Genomic DNA, 23,113 nt, shown 5'->3' with positions numbered 1-23,113 from the left:
GGGGCTTAATGACGTCACCGTCAAGCCCCGCCCCCCGATCGGGTAAGGAAAGTCTCCTCTCCGGGCTTCTCCCAGAGAGGAGCATTAAAAAGTCGGCAACCCTGCAGTACATACACATACAGTACATGTACACACATACATACAGTACACACACACATACAGTACATACACACATACAGTACATATATACACACATACAGTACATACACACACACAGTACACACACATACAGTACATACACACACACGGTACATAGACACACACACATACAGTACATACATACAGTGTACACACACACACACACGGTACATAGATACACACACACACATACATACAGCACACACACACATACATACATACAGCACACACACACATACATACAGTACACACACACATACAGTACATACATACACACACAGTACATAGACACACACATACATACACACACATACATAGAGTACACACACACACACATACATACAGTACATACATACACACACACTCACATTGTTCAATTATACTTCTATAGATTGTGATACATACGAGTAACCGTGATCTTCACAGGTCTCTCTGCCCCCAGTCACTGAATATGATGTTATATGAGAATGGACACAACCAGTAGATAGAGAGATACATTTATTTCAGTAACCAACGCATTTTATGACACAATACAGAACTAGTACTGGTCTGAACGGGACTATTGTCATCTCCGGGTCATTCACATCTGCATTATAATACACGTCAGACACAATACACACGTGTCGGAATCCAGTGTGAGAAAATCCCTATTTAATGCTACGATGATCCCTTCAAGCAGATTAGCAGCCTGCAAAGCATAAAAAGTGCAATATAGGACAAGCGCCGGTCCGTGTCGGCAATGTGACCAGGATGTGGTGTGCTAAACCAGTGACATCCTGAATGTCTGCCCGGCCTCTTTGTCACTGCGTTACTTAAAGGCACCGTCATGCAAAGTGCATGGGAATGTATCTAATAGGCCAGAAAGTAGGAGCCACGTCGGCGGATGACACCTGCGGAGGTCAGCGCATGGTGGCAGCGTGAGCCACGTCGGCGGATGACACCTGCGGAGGTCAGCGCATGGTGGCAGCGTGGATTGGTCTTATGAAAACGTTTCATATGGTAAGATATGATGGTCCCTGTTTTATGAAAACATTGCTACAATAAGGGCCTTATTCTGGTTAGGTCGGTGCAACGTACATACGGTCCATTTTACCGTACGCGGGCGGTGAGCGTAAGTCCGCCCACAGAACAGTCGCATACGGACGCTCACAAACACCAATAATGGGGAGTGGCGTACACGGGTCTCGTCCGATTTCACACCGACATCTTCCGTATATCGGAGCGTACGCCACAGTGCACGGACGGGTCTCCCTTTTTTTTAATGGAAAACTCAGCGTGTGTCACCAATCGTGAGAGTGAGCGTACGTCCGTGCACGCTGGCATACCCTTCACATATATGGCACTGCTAATCTTGCCTTTCAACTATGATTAAGACAATTAATTATTCTAACTGTTATTCAATTATTGTTTTCTATTAACTCAATTGTCTACCTTAATAAACACCCTAATAAAACAACATTTTACCCCTCATTACATGTATATTTATTATGTTCTAATGTTGCATTTTAGTCACTATCTATGTGTCCCCACATTGGTTTAACTTTTAAATAAAGTTATGTTTGTGTTACAGTGAAAAAGTTGACACATGTCGACTTCTGTGAATTGAGTGTCCTGCTTTTTAAAGTATACCACAACACTTTCTGAATGGGTGTAGATGGTTGCCATATATAACCAGGTCTTAGAATGAATCTTCACTAAAATGAAACCAACCTTTACATGTAGAGAAGGGTAGAAAGATAAGCATCCAATGTGTTTGAGGGCTGTGTGTGGCTTGCAGGTAGTGAAATAATGGTTTGGACTTAATAGGCTGCAGCATTGCTTATTACATTCAGGTGTATGTGTGTGACTAGTAATCAGCGTTAATTAGCAGACCCAGGCGTCCGCTCTCATGCGGTATCTCTAGGGGTGGTCTGGAGCAATCTTTGGCGTCCGCCTGTTTTTGGGCCAAAATGCACGGTGCGTTTGCCGATCGAGGCGGTTGTGGCACCGTGCATGGCCATGTTTACGCCCAATTTTCCTCATTATTCCGGCCGCTCCCCTAAAAACGCCCCCATGCCGCCCACAATGACCGTACTGTTGCGGACAGGTTTTTTCGCATGGAGAGACCCGTCCGTGAGCGGTGTGAGGTCGCATGCGCAGATGAAAAAAAACCCGATCCGCCCATATACGGTCCCACCGTACCGAGCAGAATAAGGCCCTAAGTCCTGAAATAATAGAAATGTCTCCTAAAGCCCAATATCCTGCCATAAAATTGTCATTGTGTCTTGCCCACGCCCTCCTGCAACTTTCACCAAAATATTACAACAACTTGTGCACTGATGAAACTTGTCACTGCTTGATGCATGGCATTGTACCTTGAGAGCAGATCTGTGTCATATCCGAGGGCAATGATAAGAAGTATTCAGTGACTGGCGGTGAAATGTACATAGTAACAGTTGCAGGAGGGTGCGTGCAAACATAAGCTTAGAAGCTGAAGACCCTGCTCCTTGGCCCATTGTTTGACAGCGCCCTCTGGTGGTTTCTCTGTGAACACCATTTCATTGTCTCTTGAGCGCATGTGGCAGCATTACCACCGCCGGCTACATCATAATGGCTTCTGCATTTTTTTTGGTTTGATTGTCATTCTCTAAAATAAACAATATTTCCATTCTCTAGACTCACAGAATGTAAAAATATAGCCGGATGCTCTAGTACAGTGCAATTTTAAAAGGTAACCACCAGGATTAGCTCCCTGTGACCCCACGGGACCAGCTGGCTCTTGTGGTTCAGCCACAGGTTGCGGTACTGTGCTGTAGAGGAATTATTTTTTCTAGGTAGGTAACAAGTACTATATACATATATATATATATATATATATATATATATATATATATATATATACACATACATATACACACACACATACATTATGTGCAAATTCAGTCGGACAATAATATATAGTTTAGTATCACAAAACAGAAATAAATAGCCCTGAATTCCTGACTGGGTCGTAATATCTGTAACAGAACCCACTCCTGTGTCTATACCGGGCTATAGTGGACAGGCAGCGTGGATATGGGGGTCCCCCACACATCACATTACAGCAGTGACACTGGGTCCCCCACACATCACATTATAGCAGGGACACTGGGTCCTCCAGGGTGTGGTATGGGACTCCGACAGTCGGGATCCCGACAGTAATTATCCCCACTAGCCAGAGTCAGACAGCATGGCGAGTGCAAAAAAGCCCCTTGCGGGCTCGCTGCGCTCGCCACGCTGCGGGCACGGTGGCTCGCTACGCGAGCCACCTATTCTATTCTCCCTCTATGGGGGTCGTGGACCCCCACGAGGGAAAATAGCGGGTGGCCGTCGGGCACCCCGCTGTCGGCGTTTTGACAGTCGGGATCCCGACGTCGGGTAAATGATTGTCGGGAACCCGTCCGGCACCCGGGTCCTCCACACATCACATTACAGCAGGGACACTGGGTCCCCCACACATCACATTACAGCAGGGACACTGGGTCCCCCACACATCACATTACAGCAGGGACACTGGGTCCCCCACACATCACATTACAGCAGGGACACTGGGTCCCCCCACACATCACATTACAGCAGGGACACTGGGTCCCCCATACATCACATTACAGCAGGGACACTGGGTCCCCCACTCGTAGCTTTGGAATAAAACTGCTTTAATTTCAGCTATTATTACTGCAGAAGGCGCGTCATTCATAATAGGTTCAGGGGCCAAAACCCCATAAAGAACCTGCTCACTCATCATAGTGGGGCAGCAATGAGTTTAGTCATTAAGGACCTTATTCTGGTTGACTCACAAGGCTGCAAAATTCACTATGGCCACTCACACCAAGCGCATAAAAGAATATGTGCATGCACAGTCACCAAACATCGCTCACCGTTGCGAATTCACCGGTGAGCGCCAACCAGAGTAGCCTCCTTAGTTATAATGGTCTATAATTGCTAAATGCGTTTGGAGCAATACTAGAAGCATTTACCACAGTGCTGCGAAACGCGTGGGTGATATTTCCGTACGGGAACCTTCTCTGTACGGGAGCCTCATTACACCTGCTGGTTATTATACACTAACACACAGAATAAATACACGTAGCGAGCATATGTGACCGCGTGGGAGCATGGCCAATCAGGATGAGGCGCTATAGGGCTCTAGCTGCCAGAACGTATTGTACCGTGTATCTGCAGAAATAAATAGATTCTAAAATGGCCGCCGATTTCCTCAGCGCTACCGCTGCCTATCCTATGTAAACTGCACACACATCCCCTGCCATCTTCTCTATTTACATCTCGTGGAAGTCCTTGTATTTCATAGCTAAATGACATGGAGGCAAACACTGAATATACATAGATCCCTTCCATGCCCAAGGGCAAGGTTCAGTGCACCTGGCGCTTTTGGGGGCTAGCCCCTTGCACGTGAGGGTGCAGCCTGTCCACTCACTAGCAAACTGCCACATCCAACCAGCCTCTGGTTCCAGACCACTCCCAGTCTGTATGGACACGCCCCAAACCAGGTTAGGCCTTATCCCATTTGCCAGCTCTACAACAGGGTGTCCCTTAAAAATCGTGACTGCTGAGCAGGGGGGGCAAATGTGACGGGATGCGGTCAATTTGCCGGCGGTCGGGATCCCGGCGTTCAGAATCCCGACACTGGAATCCCGACCGCCGAAATCCCTAAACTTTCTCCCTCCGTGGGTGTCCACGACACCCATAGAGGGAGAATAAAATAGCGTGCCGAGCATAGCGAGGCACCGGGCCCGCTGCGTGGCGAGCGCAGCGAGCCCGCAAGGGGGAGCGATCCACGTCCCCCCATGTCGGGATTTCGGCGGTCGGGATTCCAGTGTCGGGATTCCGACCGCCGGCATTACGTATCGGATCCAATGTGACGGCTAGCCAGTGAACGGATAGGTTGCATTCCCACAAAATGGCTCCTCCACCGCACATCAGGTTTGCCAACCTTGGTAACAAACGGCCGTCTGTCCCCTTTTTATGTTTTTGAATTGGGGGTCAGGAGGTTATTGACCTGGTATTTCATCTGTCAGAGGAACATTATGGACAAAAATATTATTTTAATTGACCAGAGTAACTTTTACTGACAGGTTAAAATAAATTTACTTAATTTTTCAGACGGCCAATAAACAACAAGGTTGGCAGACCGTGTGCGTGTTCCCAACCCATGTATCCAGACAGCTCACGCGGTACCCGGTGGCAAGGAGACAAGATACCGTAGCCATTGACCAGAACAAAGCTATGGTTCATATGATCCGGGAATGTGTTCTTTTACAAGTTATTTATGGACAGGATAAAAACTTTAGTAACCCATAGCAAACAAGTGGAAGGTTGGTTGCTATGGGTTACTGAAAATGTTGCTGTCTGTGGCAAATTGGCACTGTAAGTGCTCAGCCTATAGGAATCTTCTGGTGATATTCCTCCCACTATAGCCCCTCCCATAGGGAAATTATGCACTTGGTCCTGATTGGTACGCCATACAGATGGTTTCGCATATGGACCAATGAGATCATTGTGAGGCATTTACGAATATGCAAGTATGGGCGAAGACTGAGTGGTAACCAAAAATGAATGCAAAGAGAGGTTGCATTGAGGATCATGGGTGTGCGCTTGTGCAAGCAGCGATATTCTCTCAGTACCGCTGTAGATGGAAGTCACAGAGTTCTATCTGCATACCACCGATGGTTTGTAGATGTTGCAGTGTGCATGGTCCATCCAGCAGATCTGCACAACACTCAGATATGGGACGGGTCACATCTCATGCACAAGGAGACTGCTTACAAAAGCATTTCCAACATGGAAAATTAAACCGATTCTACTTGTATAAAAAAGCATAAGGCATAGATGGAGGTCATGGACATCATGACGCCAACAACACTTTTGTCAGTTGTCAAAAATGACCTCTGTCTCTTGACGACCAATAGAAAAAAAGATAGACTAGCTGAAATCTCCAAGGAACTTGGTTTTTAACAAAGATGCCATCATGTCAACATCTGCCTAACCTCAATCTTAAGATCATATGAAACCGCTACCTCCTTCCATGGTAGCAGAGCATGTACTTTCATTCTTTTAGTTTTCAACATTTCACTTGACTCTAGAACCTCAATGGGAAGTGTGGATGCTTCCTGGGACAAGGTTGCGATGGGATAGTCCATGTTGAGGTTATCGACCATTAGCCTTTTGGTAAGGAACTTATCAGTGCCTGTAGAGCTAGGATTGTGTAGTTGGTGAGAATACGTTAAGAGTGGCCCTGATTTGCATTCCCAGAAGCACTATAAGTTGGAACGGAACAAAGTTCTACCGTCAGTAATTTTTTAGCCATCCATGTGACTCCAAAGTTTAAGGTAGCACCTGTATTTGGGACAGAAGAAAATAGAAGGATCCTGCTTTGATTTGTAAGTTAAGCATGTGAAGGAAACCACCATTAGCCCCCTGGCTCTTAAGAGGGTCATCATCACCACCATAATCTATATGAATGCTCTCGACTCTGCCAAGATGAAGGAAAAAGAACAAAACTTCTCTTGGAGATTCCTGAGTGTGAGGGAATTTCAGGTATGATGCAGCCACGTTTTACTATTCCTCTCACCCAGGCAACCAAGACAAGTCAGTGAATTCTCAACTCCAGAACTCTTTTGTGGTCCAATTGCACATCAGCCAATTGTATACATCAGGGCACCTGGAGTATGGTCACTAGGTTGGCCAAGGCTATGAGATGGAAGACTGACCCATAAACCTACATAAGTAACAAAAGCATTGATAGAGGGTAGTGGACAAGTGGGATAGCCTCCCATCAGAGGGGGTAAAGGTGGTAGTAGAGCCATTTAAATATGCTTGGGATAGACATAAGGACATCCTTAGGTAACAATATGGTTAAAAAAGAAGGTGTGGAAACCATATATGACCCTTTAATGACACCACCCCGTACAAGAGGCAAACATTTTACCTTAGGATTTATAGGAAATCCGTACCAATCAGCTAATCCGGGGATTCTCTCAGAAAAATCTCCCTCCATTAAAGGGTCCATTACAAAGGACAATATTTTGTTACCCTGCCACAGGAGTACTTATGAGCTGGATAACACGGCGCAATCTGGAATCCGGTGAAGCCCAACAGCGGTGACGGATAACGGGTGCAGCACAATATAATGAGCGGGAAGACGAGAGCTCTGTCAGGTCAATGCCAGGAAGCTGCGCAGACAGAACGAAGCTGCGCTTGGACTCACAGACATTGATTTGAGGTTTAGCTTGTATAAAGTGTCTGCGGATTCGTGCTCTATGTACACCACCAGCACTGGGCTGGAATATATCCGCTTAATATACATATATATCACTGTAACCTGTAAATATTGATTCTCAACAAAAATAACTATTATAAACCTCACATTATACTATATATATATATATATGTATATATGGCAGACATGTAATACATTGGTATATTTAGGCAGCGCCGTGATGCTGTGCCTGCATTTGCATCCAAAGGCAATGTTCTACAGTTTGATATGGATAGATAGCTTTGTCCATTCTCCGCGGTCATTCCTGAAGTAACGTTTCCCTCCAGTTGAAGCCACCAGTTGGTCCGTGAGTGAGTGGGAGGATCGGGGGATCCGTCAACTGCCATAGGCCGGAGTCGCCAAGCTCTTCGCAACAGCAGAAACCCAAGTACGGAATCTGGAATAAGAGAGGGGAGGAGTTCTGCCACCACTTCAAATAAGTGTAACCACACAACCTAAGAGGCCACCAAACAACGCCCTACTGATGGGGATCTTCTGAAAACTCACATATTATTTGCTGACAAATTAAAAAGCACCATATCAGTTATTTTTGCACCTATTGTATTACACAATGGGGCAGAAATTGAGAATGTTCTGTGGTAAAAGTAGCTATATAATAGTCTCCGCTGATGGCCCGAAGTCATTTATTAGTTGTGTTATCAATCCTAGCAGATTGATCCTAGCCTAATTCTAAACATACGAAGAGGTACTACCATGCTGAGACTTGTAGTTCTACACAGAAAAATAAGAGCAATTTCAGGTGAGCACACTAATTTTAATAAGCTCTTCAAATTATCCTGGAGCAAAATTGTGTCCAAAAATATAGGCCATCTAGTGACCTCATCAGCCCCAAACACCGCGACCAGGTGACCTCATCGGCCCCAAACACCGCGACCAGGTGACCTCATCAGCCCCTAACACCGTGACCAGGTGACCTCATCAGCCCCAAACACGGCGACCAGGTGACCTCATCAGCCCCTAACACCGCGACCAGGTGACCTCATCAGCCCCAAACACCGCGACCAGGTGACTTCATCAGGCCCCAAACACCGCGACCAGGTGGCCTCATCAGGCCCCAAACACCACGACCAGGTGACCTCATCAGCCCCAAACACCACGACCAGGTGGCCTCATCAGCCCCTAACACCGCGACCAGGTGACCTCATCAGCCCCTAACACCGCGACCAGGTGACCTCATCGGCCCCAAACACCGCGACCAGGTGACCTCATCAGTCCCTAACACCGCGACCAAGTGACCTCATCGCCCCTAACACCGCGACCAGGTGACCTCATCAGCCCCAAACACCGCGACCAGGTGACCTCATCAGCCCCAAACACCGCGACCAGGTGACCTCATCAGCCCCAAATACCGCGACCTGGTGACCTCATCGCCCCGAACATCATGACCAGGTGACATCGTCGGCCCTTAACACCACGACCAAGTGACCGCATCGCCCCTAACACCGCGACCAGGTGACCTCATCAGGCCCTAACACCGTGACCAGGTGACCTCATCGGCCCCAAACACCGCGACCAGGTGACCTCATCAGCCCCTGATACCGCGACCAGGTGACCTCATCGCCCCAAACACCGCGACCAGGTGACCTCATCGGCCCCTAACACCACGACCAAGTGACCGCATCGCCCCTAACACCGCGACCAGGTGACCTCATCGGCCCCAAACACCGCGACCAGGTGACCTCATCAGTCCCTAACACCGCGACCAAGTGACCTCATCGCCCCTAACACCGCGACCAGGTGACCTCATCAGCCCCAAACACCGCGACCAGGTGACCTCATCAGCCCCAAACACCGCGACCAGGTGACCTCATCAGCCCCAAATACCGCGACCTGGTGACCTCATCGCCCCAAACACCACGACCAGGTGACCTCATCGGCCCCTAACACCACGACCAAGTGACCGCATCGCCCCTAACACCGCGACCAGGTGACCTCATCAGGCCCTAACACCGTGACCAGGTGACCTCATCGGCCCCAAACACCGCGACCAGGTGACCTCATCGCCCCAAACACCGCGACCAGGTGACCTCATCGGCCCCTAACACCACGACCAAGTGACCGCATCGCCCCTAACACCGTGACCAGGTGACCTCATCAGGCCCTAACACCGTGACCAGGTGACCTCATCGGCCCCAAACACCGCGACCAGGTGACCTCATCAGCCCCTGATACCGTGACCAGGTGACCTCATCGGCCCCTAACACCGCGACCAGGTGACCTCACCACATTATGTACCTAATATTATTGCCCCTTTACTATTACCGTTCCGCTGCCCCCTGCATGTCATGATGAATTCAGGCACTGAGCACTATAATAGAAGAAAGCAGAGAAGATGGAATAATGGAGTGACCCTGCAGTGTTAGTAGATGTGGGGTCCGGAGGACCGAGTTTGAGTACCCCTGTAATAAAACATTTCCGCATACCAAATGCTGCAATCCCAGAGAGAGCAACATTATGTCCGGACTACGCACCTTTCTGACCACCTGCACAAAGTCCTTGGCGTTCTGTAGGGCGAGACCCTGGAGCTGGCGGGTGCAGGCTTCCAGGGAGGAGGCGTGAGCCACGATGAGGATGTTGTTACCTGGGGAACAGAGTAACAGGGGGGACAGATGTCAGACACATGTCTCTACCTCCGGACGGACACACACTACGGCGAGGAGAGCGGCACAGGCTCTGCAGATCCGGACAAACACACGTCTCTACCTCCGGACAGACACGCACTACAGCGAGGAGAGCGGCACAGGCTCTGCAGATCCGGACAGACACACGTCTCTACCTCTGGACGGACACACACTACAGCGAGGAGAGCGGCAAAGGCTCTGCAGATCCAGACAGACACACTCCTCTACCTCCGGACAGACACACACTACAGCGAGGAGAGCGGCACAGGCTCTGCAGATCCAGACAGACACACTCCTCTACCTCCAGACAGACACACACTACAGCGAGGAGAGCGGCACAGGCTCTGCAGATCCGGACAGACACACGTCTCTACCTCCGGACGGACACACACTACGGCGAGGAGAGCGGCACAGGCTCTGCAGATCCAGACAGACACACGTCTCTACCTCCGGACGGACACACACTACAGCAAGGAGAGCGGCACAGGCTCTGCAGATCTGGACAAACACACGTCTCTACCTCCGGACAGACACGCACTACAGCGAGGAGAGCGGCACAGGCTCTGCAGATCCGGACAGACACACGTCTCTACCTCTGGACGGACACACACTACAGCGAGGAGAGCGGCACAGGCTCTGCAGATCCAGACAGACACACTCCTCTACCTCCGGACAGACACACACTACAGCGAGGAGAGCGGCACAGGCTCTGCAGATCCAGACAGACACACGTCTCTACCTCCGGATGGACACACACTACAGCGAGGAGAGCGGCACAGGCTCTGCAGATCCAGACAGACACACACTACAGCGAGGAGAGCGGCACAGGCTCTGCAGATCCAGACAGACACACACTACAGCGAGGAGAGCGGCACAGAGTCTGCAGATCCAGACAGACACACACTACAGCGAGGAGAGCGGCACAGGCTCTGCAGATCCGGACAGACACACGTCTCTACCTCCGGACAGACACACACTACAGCGAGGAGAGCGGCACAGGCTCTGCAGATCTGGACAGACACACGTCTCTACCTCCGGACAGACACACACTACAGCGAGGAGAGCGGCACAGGCTCTGCAGATCCGGACAGACACACGTCTCTACCTCCGGACAGACACACACTACAGCGAGGAGAACGGCACAGGCTCTGCAGATCCGGACAGACACGCGTCTCTACCTCCAGACGGACACACACTATAGCGAGGAGAGCGGCACAGACTCTGCAGATCCGGACAGACACACATCTCTACCTCCGGACAGACACACACTACAGCGAGGAGAGCGGCACAGGCTCTGCAGATCCGGACAGACATGCGTCTCTACCTCCGGACGGACACACACTACAGCGAGGAGAGCGGCACAGACTATGCAGATCCGGACAGACACACGTCTCTACCTCCGGACAGACACAGACTACAGCAAGGAGAGCGGCACAGGCTCTGCAGATCCGGACAGACACGCGTCTCTACCTCCAGACGGACACACACTAAAGCGAGGAGAGCGGTACAGGCTCTGCAGATCCGGACAGACACACGTCTCTACCTCCAGATTGACACACACTAATGCGAGGAGAGCAGCACAGGCTCTGCAGTTCCGGACAGACACACACTACAGCGAGGAGAGCGGCACAGGCTCTGCAGATCCGGACAGACACACACTACAGCGAGGAGAGCGGCACAGGCTCTGCAGATCCGGACAGACACACGTCTCTACCTCCGGATGGACACACACTACAGCGAGGAGAGCGGCACAGGCTCTGCAGATCCGGACAGACACACGTCTCTACCTCCGGACAGACACACACTACAGCGAGGAGAGCGGCACAGGCTCTGCAGATCCGGACAGACACGCGTCTCTACCTCCGGATGGACACACACTACAGCGAGGAGAGCAGCACAGGCTCTGCAGTTCCGGACAGACACACACTACGGCGAGGAGAGCGGCACAGGCTCTGCAGATCCAGACAGACACACGTCTCTACCTCCGGACGGACACACACTACAGCAAGGAGAGCGGCACAGGCTCTGCAGATCCGGACAAACACACGTCTCTACCTCCGGACAGACACGCACTACAGCGAGGAGAGCGGCACAGGCTCTGCAGATCCGGACAGACACACGTCTCTACCTCTGGACGGACACACACTACAGCGAGGAGAGCGGCACAGGCTCTGCAGATCCAGACAGACACACTCCTCTACCTCCGGACAGACACACACTACAGCGAGGAGAGCGGCACAGGCTCTGCAGATCCAGACAGACACACGTCTCTACCTCCGGATGGACACACACTACAGCGAGGAGAGCGGAACAGGCTCTGCAGATCCAGACAGACACACACTACAGCGAGGAGAGCGGCACAGGCTCTGCAGATCCAGACAGACACACACTACAGCGAGGAGAGCGGCACAGAGTCTGCAGATCCAGACAGACACACACTACAGCGAGGAGAGCGGCACAGGCTCTGCAGATCCGGACAGACACACGTCTCTACCTCCGGACAGACACACACTACAGCGAGGAGAGCGGCACAGGCTCTGCAGATCTGGACAGACACACGTCTCTACCTCCGGACAGACACACACTACAGCGAGGAGAGCGGCACAGGCTCTGCAGATCCGGACAGACACACGTCTCTACCTCTGGACAGACACACACTACAGCGAGGAGAACGGCACAGGCTCTGCAGATCCGGACAGACACGCGTCTCTACCTCCAGACGGACACACACTATAGCGAGGAGAGCGGCACAGACTCTGCAGATCCGGACAGACACACATCTCTACCTCCGGACAGACACACACTACAGCGAGGAGAGCGGCACAGGCTCTGCAGATCCGGACAGACATGCGTCTCTACCTCCGGACGGACACACACTACAGCGAGGAGAGCGGCACAGACTCTGCAGATCCGGACAGACACAAGTCTCTACCTCCGGACAGACACAGACTACAGCAAGGAGAGCGGCACAGGCTCTGCAGATCCGGACAGACACGCCTCTCTACCTCCAGACGGACACACACTAAAGCGAGGAGAGCGGTACAGGCTCTGCAGATCCGGACAGACACACGTCTCTACCTCCAGATTGACACACACTAATGCGAGGAGAGCAGCCCTGGCTCTGCAGTTCCGGACAGACACACACTACAGCGAGGAGAGCGGCACAGACTCTGCAGATCCGGACAGACACAAGTCTCTACCTCCGGACAGACACAGACTACAGCAAGGAGAGCGGCACAGGCTCTGCAGATCCGGACAGACACGCGTCTCTACCTCCAGACGGACACACACTAAAGCGAGGAGAGCGGTACAGGCTCTGCAGATCCGGACAGACACACGTCTCTACCTCCAGATTGACACACACTAATGCGAGGAGAGCAGCCCTGGCTCTGCAGTTCCGGACAGACACACACTACAGCGAGGAGAGCGGCACAGGCTCTGCAGATCCGGACAGACACACACTACAGCGAGGAGAGCGGCACAGGCTCTGCAGATCCGGACAGACACACGTCTCTACCTCCGGATGGACACACACTACAGCGAGGAGAGCGGCACAGGCTCTGCAGATCCGGACAGACACACGTCTCTACCTCCGGACAGACACACACTACAGCGAGGAGAGCGGCACAGGCTCTGCAGATCCGGACAGACACGCGTCTCTACCTCCGGATGGACACACACTACAGCGAGGAGAGCAGCACAGGCTCTGCAGTTCCGGACAGACACACACTACAGCGAGGAGAGCGGCACAGGCTCTGCAGATCCGGACAGACACGCGTCTCTACCTCCGGACGGACACACACTACAGCGAGGAAAATCGGCATAGGCTCTGCAGATCCGGACAGACACGCGTCTCTACCTCCGGACGGACACACACTACAGCGAGGAGAGCGGCACAGGCTCTGCAGATCCGGACAGACACACACTGAAGCGAGGAGAGTGGCACAGGCTCTGCAGATCCGGACAGACACACATCTCTACCTTCGGTCAAACGGACACACACTACAGCGAGGAGAGCGGCACAGGCTCTGCAGATCCGGACAGACACATGTCTCTACCTCCGGACAGACACACACTACAGCGAGGAGAGCGGCACAGGCTCTGCAGATCCGGACAGACACATGTCTCTACCTCCGGACAGACACACACTACAGCGAGGAGAGCGGCACAGGCTCTGCAGATCCGGACAGACACATGTCTCTACCTCCGGACAGACACACACTACAGCGAGGAGAGCGGCACAGGCTCTGCAGATCCGGACAGACACATGTCTCTACCTCCGGACAGACACACACTACAGCGAGGAGAGTGGCACAGGCTCTGCAGATCCGGACAGACACTGTGAGGCAGATATACTTACATTAGAGAGAGATAAAGTACTAACCAACTCATCTGCTCCTATTGTTCATCAAACACAGCCTGTTACATGACAGTTAGGAGCTGATTGGCTGATACTTTGGGCCAGATGAATTAACCTTCAAAAAGTGATAACATGGAGAGTGATAAACGAGCAGCCCATCAGATCCTAACTGTTACTTTTCAAACCCAGACTGTAACGTGACAGCTAGGAGCTGATTGGCTGGCCGCTATCTTATCCATATTATCTCTCTCCAAGGCTTCATACATCTCAGGTGATGGACAGTTGGTATGTCGACACCAAAAGGTCAACATGAAAAGGATAAACTTCGTTTTCAATTTTTTTGTTGTCACTTTCGACACCTGACAACACGGACCCCCAATCAGTGTAGTCTGTGTCGTCAGGTGTCGAAAGTGACAACAAAAAAATGTGTCAACCATTGCCATGTAGACCCTTTCCTTGCGTCAACCTTTTGTCAATGTCAAGCATTTGGTATTGTCAATCCTGTACATATCCTATATATGATGATATATATTGTATAGAAATGTGGAAATAGCAGGTATGTAGTATTACGTAGTAAGCCGGCGCCAGTCACATCACCAGTCGCATCGTTGCTGGAGTGGGTGTCGTGGAACGTGGCCTCACCTTTGCCCTTGCATTCGCTCAGGATGTCCCTGGTCACCTGGAAGCTGCGGCTCATGTAAGTGTCGTACGTCTCGGAGACCACCATCTTGCTGATAGAGAAGTGAGGTCTGGGGGGAAATGAGCAGATCCCATGGGACACATTGTACATATATAGGACACACATTCATTCATGTATTTATTAATAGTTTCTTATAGCGCACACATATTCCCCAGCACTGTACAGAGTACACCAGTCCCTGCCCCAGTGGAGCTTACAATCTATGTTCCCTACCACATGTACACGCGCACACAGGCATTATAGGGTTAATTTGTTAGAAGCCAATTAGCCTACCAGTATATTTTTGGGTTGTGGGAGGAAACCGGAGTACCCGGAGGAAACCCACCCAAGCACGGGGAGAATATACAAACTCTGCACAGTTAGGGCCATGGTGGGGATAGAACCCATGACCTCAGCACTGTGAGGCAGTAATGCTAACCACTACACCATCCGTGCTGCCCTGTATATATAACACATGGTGGGGATAGAACCCATGACCTCAGTGATGTAAGGCAGTAATGTAACCATTACACCATCCGTACTGCCCCGTATATATAACACATGGTGGGGATAGAACCCATGACCTCAGCGCTGTGAGGCAGTAATGTAACCATTACACCATCCGTGCTGCCCTGTATATATAACACATGGTGGGGATAGAACCTATGACCTCAGTGCTGTGAGGCAGTAATGCTAACCATTACACCATCCGTACTGCCCCATATATATAACACATGGTGGGGATAGAACCCATGACCTCAGCGCTGTGAGGCAGTAATATAACCATTACACCATCCGTACTGCCCTGTATATATAACACATGGTGGGAATAGAACCCATGACCTCAGCGCTGTGAGGCAGTAATATAATCATTACACCATCCGTACTGCCCCATATATATAACACATGGTGGGGATAGAACCCATGACCTCAGTGCTGTAACGCAGTAATGTAACCATTACACCGTCCGTACTGCCCCGTATATATATATAACACATGGTGGGGATAGCACCCATGACCTCAGCGCTGTGAGGCAGTAATGTAACCATTACACCATCCGTACTGCCCTGTATATATAACACATGGTGGGGATAGAACCCATGACCTCAGTGCTGTGAGGCAGTAATGCTGACCATTACACCATCTGTACTGCCCGTATATATATCACATGGTTGGGATAGAACCCATGACCTCAGCGCTGTGAGGCAGTAATGTAACCTTTACACCATCCGTACTGCCCTGTATATATAACACATGGTGGGGATAGAACCCATGACCTCAGCACTGTGAGGCAGTAATGCTAACCATTACACCGTCCGTACTGCCCCATATATATATATATATATATATATATATATATATATATATATATATATATATATATATATATATATATATAACACGGGGTGGGGATAGAACTCATGACCTCAGCGCTGTGAGGCAGTAATGCTAACAATTACACAATCTGTGCAGCCCCGTATATATAACACATGGTGGGGATAGAACCCATGACCTCAGCACTGTGAGGCAGTAATGCTAACCACTACACCATCCGTGCTGCCCTGTATATATAACACATGGTGGGGATAGAACCCATGACCTCAGTGCTGTGAGGCAGTAATGTAACCATTACACCATCCGTACTGCCCCATATATATAACACATGGTGGGGATAGAACCCATGACCTCAGCGCTGTGAGGCAGTAATGTAACCATTACACCATCCGTGCTGCCCTGTATATGTAACACATGGTGGGGATAGAACCTATGACCTCAGTGCTGTGAGGCAGTAATGCTAACCATTACACCATCCGTACTGCCCCATATATATATAACACATTGTGGGGATAGAACCCATGACCTCAGCGCTGTGAGGCAGTAATATAATCATTACACCATCCGTACTGCCCCATATATATAACACATGGTGGGGATAGAACCCATGACCTCAGTGCTTTGAGGCAGTAATGTAACCATTACACCGTCCGTACTGCCCCGTATATATAACACATGGTGGGGATAGAACCCATGACCTCAGTGCTGTAACGCAGTAATGTAACCATTACACCGTCCGTACTGCCCCGTATATATATAACAGATGGTGGGGATAGAACCCATGACCTCAGCGCTGTGAGGCAGTAATGTAACCATTACACCATCCGTACTGCCCTGTATATATAACACATGGTGGGGATAGAACCCATGACCTCAGTGCTGTGAGGCAGTAATGCTGACCATTACACCATCTGTACTGCCCGTATATATATCACATGGTGGGGATAGAACCCATGACCTCAGCGCTGTGAGGCAGTAATGTAACCTTTACACCATCCGTACTGCCCTGTATATATAACACATGGTGGGGATAGAACCCATGACCTCAGCACTGTGAGGCAGTAATGCTAACCATTACACCGTCCGTACTGCCCCATATATATATATATATATATATATATATATATATATATATATATATATATAACACGGGGTGGGGATAGAACTCATGACCTCAGCACTGTGAGGCAGTAATGCTAACAATTACACAATCCGTGCAGCCCCGTATATATAACACATGGTGGGGATAGAACCCATGACCTCAGCACTGTGAGGCAGTAATGCTAACCACTACACCATCCGTGCTGCCCTGTATATATAACACATGGTGGGGATAGAACCCATGACCTCAGTGCTGTGAGGCAGTAATGTAACCATTACACCATCCGTACTGCCCCATATATATAACACATGGTGGGGATAGAACCCATGACCTCAGCGCTGTGAGGCAGTAATGTAACCATTACACCATCCGTGCTGCCCTGTATATATAACACATGGTGGGGATAGAACCTATGACCTCAGTGCTGTGAGGCAGTAATGCTAACCATTACACCATCCGTACTGCCCCATATATATAACACATTGTGGGGATAGAACCCATGACCTCAGCGCTGTGAGGCAGTAATATAACCATTACACCATCCGTACTGCCCCGTATATATATATAACACATGGTGGGGATAGAACCCATGACCTCAGCGCTGTGAGGCAGTAATGTAACCATTACACCATCCGTACTGCCCTGTATATATAACACATGGTGGGGATAGAACCCATGACCTCAGCGCTGTGAGGCAGTAATGTAACCATTACACCATCCGTGCTGCCCTGTATATATAACACATGGTGGGGATAGAACCTATGACCTCAGTGCTGTGAGGCAGTAATGCTAACCATTACACCATCCGCACTGCCCCATATATATAACACATTGTGGGGATAGAACCCATGACCTCAGCGCTGTGAGGCAGTAATATAACCATTACACCATCCGTACTGCCCCGTATATATATAACACATGGTGGGGATAGAACCCATGACCTCAGCGCTGTGAGGCAGTAATGTAACCATTACACCATCTGTACTGCCCTGTATATATAACACATGGTGGGGATAGAACCCATGACCTCAGTGCTGTGAGGCAGTAATGTAACCATTACACCATCCGTACTGCCCCATATATATAACACATGGTGGGGATAGAACCCATGACCTCAGCGCTGTGAGGCAGTAATGTAACCATTACACCATCCGTGCTGCCCTGTATATATAACACATGGTGGGGATAGAACCTATGACCTCAGTGCTGTGAGGCAGTAATGCTAACCATTACACCATCCGTACTGCCCCATATATATAACACATTGTGGGGATAGAACCCATGACCTCAGCGCTGTGAGGCAGTAATATAACCATTACACCATCCGTACTGCCCCGTATATATATAACACATGGTGGGGATAGAACCCATGACCTCAGCGCTGTGAGGCAGTAATGCTAACAATTACACAATCTGTGCAGCCCCGTATATATAACACATGGTGGGGATAGAACCCATGACCTCAGCACTGTGAGGCAGTAATGCTAACCACTACACCATCCGTGCTGCCCTGTATATATAACACATGGTGGGGATAGAACCCATGACCTCAGTGCTGTGAGGCAGTAATGTAACCATTACACCATCCGTACTGCCCCATATATATAACACATGGTGGGGATAGAACCCATGACCTCAGCGCTGTGAGGCAGTAATGTAACCATTACACCATCCGTGCTGCCCTGTATATATAACACATGGTGGGGATAGAACCTATGACCTCAGTGCTGTGAGGCAGTAATGCTAACCATTACACCATCCGTACTGCCCCATATATATAACACATTGTGGGGATAGAACCCATGACCTCAGCGCTGTGAGGCAGTAATATAACCATTACACCATCCGTACTGCCCTGTATATATAACACATGGTGGGAATAGAACCCATGACCTCAGCGCTGTGAGGCAGTAATATAATCATTACACCATCCGTACTGCCCCATATATATAACACATGGTGGGGATAGAACCCATGACCTCAGTGCTGTAACGCAGTAATGTAACCATTACACCATCCGTACTGCCCCATATATATAACACATGGTGGGGATAGAACCCATGACCTCAGTGCTGTGAGGCAGTAATGTAACCATTACACCGTCCGTACTGCCCCGTATATATAACACATGGTGGGGATAGAACCCATGACCTCAGTGCTGTGAGGCAGTAATGTAACCATTGCACCATCCGTACTGCCCCGTATATATAACACATGGTGGGGATAGAACCCATGACCTCAGTGCTGTGAGGCAGTAATGTAACCATTACACCATCCGTACTGCCCCGTATATATATAACACATGGTGGGGATAGAACCCATGACATCAGTGCTGTGAGGCAGTAATGTAACCATTACACCATCCGTACTGCCCCGTATATATAACACATGGTGGGAATAGAACCCATGACCTCAGCGCTGTGAGGCAGTAATGTAACCATTACACCATCCGTGCTACCCTGTATATATAACACATGGTGGGAATAGAACCCATGACCTCAGTGCTGTGAGGCAGTAATGCTAACCATTACACCATCCGTACTGCCCCGTATATATAACACATGGTGGGGATAGAGCCCATGACCTCAGCGCTGTGAGGCAGTAATGTAACCATTACACCGTCCGTACTGCCCCGTATATATATATAACACATGGTGGGGATAGAACCCATGACCTCAGCGCTGTGAGGCAGTAATGTAACCATTACACCATCCGTCCTGCCCTGTATATATAACACATGGTGGAGATAGAACCCATGACCTCAGTGCTGTGAGGCAGTAATGCTGACCATTACACCATCTGTACTGCCCGTATATATATCACATGGTGGGGATAGAACCCATGACCTCAGCGCTGTGAGGCAGTAATGTAACCTTTACACCATCCGTACTGCCCCGTATATATAACACATGGTGGGGATAAAACCCATGACCTCAGCACTGTGAGGCAGTAATGCTAACCATTACACCGTCCGTACTGCCCCGTATATATAACACATGGTGGGGATAGAACCCATGAGCTCAGTGCTGTGAGGCAGTAATGCTAACCATTACACCATCCGTACTGCCCGTATATATAACACATGGTGGGGATAGAACCCATGAGCTCAGTGCTGTGAGGCAGTAATGTAACCACTACACCATCCGTGCTGCCCTGTATATATAACACATGGTGGGATAGAACCCATGACCTCAGCGCTGTGAGGCAGTAATGCTATAACCATTACACCATCCATACTGCCCCGTATATATAACACATGTTGGGGATAGATCCCATGACCTCAGTGCTGTGATGCAGTAATGCTAACCATTACACCATCCGTACTGCCCTGTATATATAACACATGGTGGGGATAGAACACATGACCTCAGCACTGTGAGGCAGTAATGCTAACCATTACACCATCCGTACTGCCCCGTATATATAACACATGGTGGGTATTGAACCCATGACCTCAGTGCTGTGAGGCAGTAATGTAACCATTACACCGTCCGTACTGCCCTGTATATATAACACATAGTGGGGATAGAACCCATGACCTCAGTGCTGTGAGGCAGTAATGCTAACCATTACACCATCCGTACTGCCCCGTATATATAACACATGGTGAGGATAGAACCCATGACCTCAGCGCTGTGAGGCAGTAATGTAACTATTACACCATCCCTACTGCCCCGTATATATAACACCTGGTGGGGATAGAACCCATGACCTCAGCGCTGTGGTAGGAGACCCTTGCTGACCTCTGTAGGTACCTGGGCTGGCACACAGGTGCGTACAGCCAGGTAAGTGTACCCAGCAGAAGCGGAGCTGGAGAAATACATAGGAGGAATATCCTGTGACCGGATCGGGATAACCAGCGTAATAATTTATGCTGCAGTGAACTAAGAGCTGAGTAATCATGTCAGATTACAGACCACACGCAGCACATCTGATGCTGATCACGCAGTGCAGAACATTAATCAGCATTACTGTGCCACCATGCTGAGAGCGTACCCCTCCTGCTGTATAATGTCACACCTTCCACTCACTCTGCTGTGTTACTATTGTGTGTGCAGGGACAGGGCCGTCTTTTCGTATGGGCTTAATGGGCACTTGCCCAGGGGCCCCAGGTGTATAAGGTTTCCCAGGGATACCAGAATTTTGAAAATCATCCCTGGGGAACTGGAGATCTCAAACTTCGGTACTTATGTAATATCTGGGCTCCCGTTTTTCTTATGAGACCACTGCGCTCGCAACACTATATAAAATCAACTCCATGCGTAGTTGGATAGTAGGGGTATGAAAAAATGGGGTGCATTTAACATGGGAGCCCAGATAATACATAAGTACCTCTCAAACTTCAAAGCTGCAGTCCACATCCGACCTGTTAATTGCAATTCCCAGTCATATTTCTCAGGTTCTCTCTGACTTAGAGATTTTCTGAGAGTATATTACAAAAGCTGGGACTCTCCCCTTTCTGTCAACTCTAGCGGCTTGTCTCTATCATGCCCAGAACCAGAGATATCAGCCTTCAAGCAGCCGCTCCCTGCTCCAGCTCCAAACGTCTGGTGTACAGTTTTATATTTTTGTCAATGGATTGCTCTGGCTCCTGATCTCTGATCCCCAAGTTCCCAGCACCTCCTTAAAGTTGGAACTCTAGGTTTTTATACTATTGAAGGCTAAGAAATCTATTTCCAGATAATGGTGATATCTGCAGTCAAACAAGCTGCCCTTCCACCGGAAAATGACGAATATTAAGCCCACTCCATTATCCAACCGTCCCCTGTGTATAACACCCCCTACCTCCCTGGAAGTCATTTACAAGGGACCCTTCATTCAGCTCAGTGCCCCCTTCCACACGTTAGTGTTCTCCCTCCCACCACCTGTGCGGTATAGGAGTAATTAGCAGAAGTTACTGCTCCAGGTCCTACATGTTGAATGGAAGATAGAGCACCCCCTGCCACCCATGGGACATCAAAGCTGTTGCTGATAGCACCCCCCACCCCTAGGAGGGGAGAATGGGTATGGGCCCCAGTGCATTGCTTTGCCCAGGTGCCCACACTGCTGTTAAGATGGCCCTGACACACACACACACACACACACAGAAACACACCCCCCGGGGCAGAGGCTCCACAGATACAGGTGCCTCACATTGACCTGGAGCAGAGGCACCACCGACACAGGTGCTTCAATCCAACCTGGGTCAGAGGCTCCACCGACACAGGTGCTTCACTCCGACCTGGGGCAGAGGCTCCACCGACACAGGTGCTTCACTCCGACCTGGGGCAGAGGCTCCACCGACACAGGTGCTTCACTCCGACCTGGGGCAGAGGCTCCACCGACACAGGTGCTTCACTCCGACCTGGGGCAGAGGCTCCACCGACACAGGTGCTTCACTCCGACCTGGGTCAGAGGCTCCACCGACACAGGTGCTTCACTCCGACCTGGGGCAGAGGCTCCACCGACACAGGTGCTTCACTCCGACCTGGGGCAGAGGCTCCACCGACACAGGTGCTTCAATCCGACCTGGGTCAGAGGCTCCACCGAAACAGGTGCTTCACTCCGACCTGGGTCAGAGGCT

General features: G+C 50.0%; 1 protein-coding gene across 2 annotated transcripts in view; it reads right to left on the bottom strand.

Annotated features, from left to right (window-relative positions):
* Positions 1–623: 623 nt before the first annotated feature.
* The window catches only part of UBASH3B (ubiquitin associated and SH3 domain containing B), a 160,506-nt gene continuing 138,016 nt past the window's right edge, over positions 624–23,113 (bottom strand). For both annotated transcript variants that reach the window (XM_083163582.1, XM_083163583.1), the window contains exons 12-14: positions 15,077–15,183; positions 9,925–10,034; positions 624–7,829 (exon numbers count right to left, since the gene is read on the bottom strand). In XM_083163582.1, coding sequence (XP_083019708.1) covers positions 7,692–7,829; positions 9,925–10,034; positions 15,077–15,183 — 355 coding nt within the window. In that variant the 3' untranslated portion in view covers positions 624–7,691. The remainder of the gene's footprint in view (positions 7,830–9,924; positions 10,035–15,076; positions 15,184–23,113) is intronic.

Source organism: Crinia signifera, chromosome 19 (assembly GCF_055691185.1).
Source record: "Crinia signifera chromosome 19, ASM5569118v1, whole genome shotgun sequence".
Taxonomy (NCBI): Eukaryota; Metazoa; Chordata; class Amphibia; order Anura; family Myobatrachidae; genus Crinia; species Crinia signifera.
This window is presented reverse-complemented; position numbering and strand designations above follow the sequence as displayed.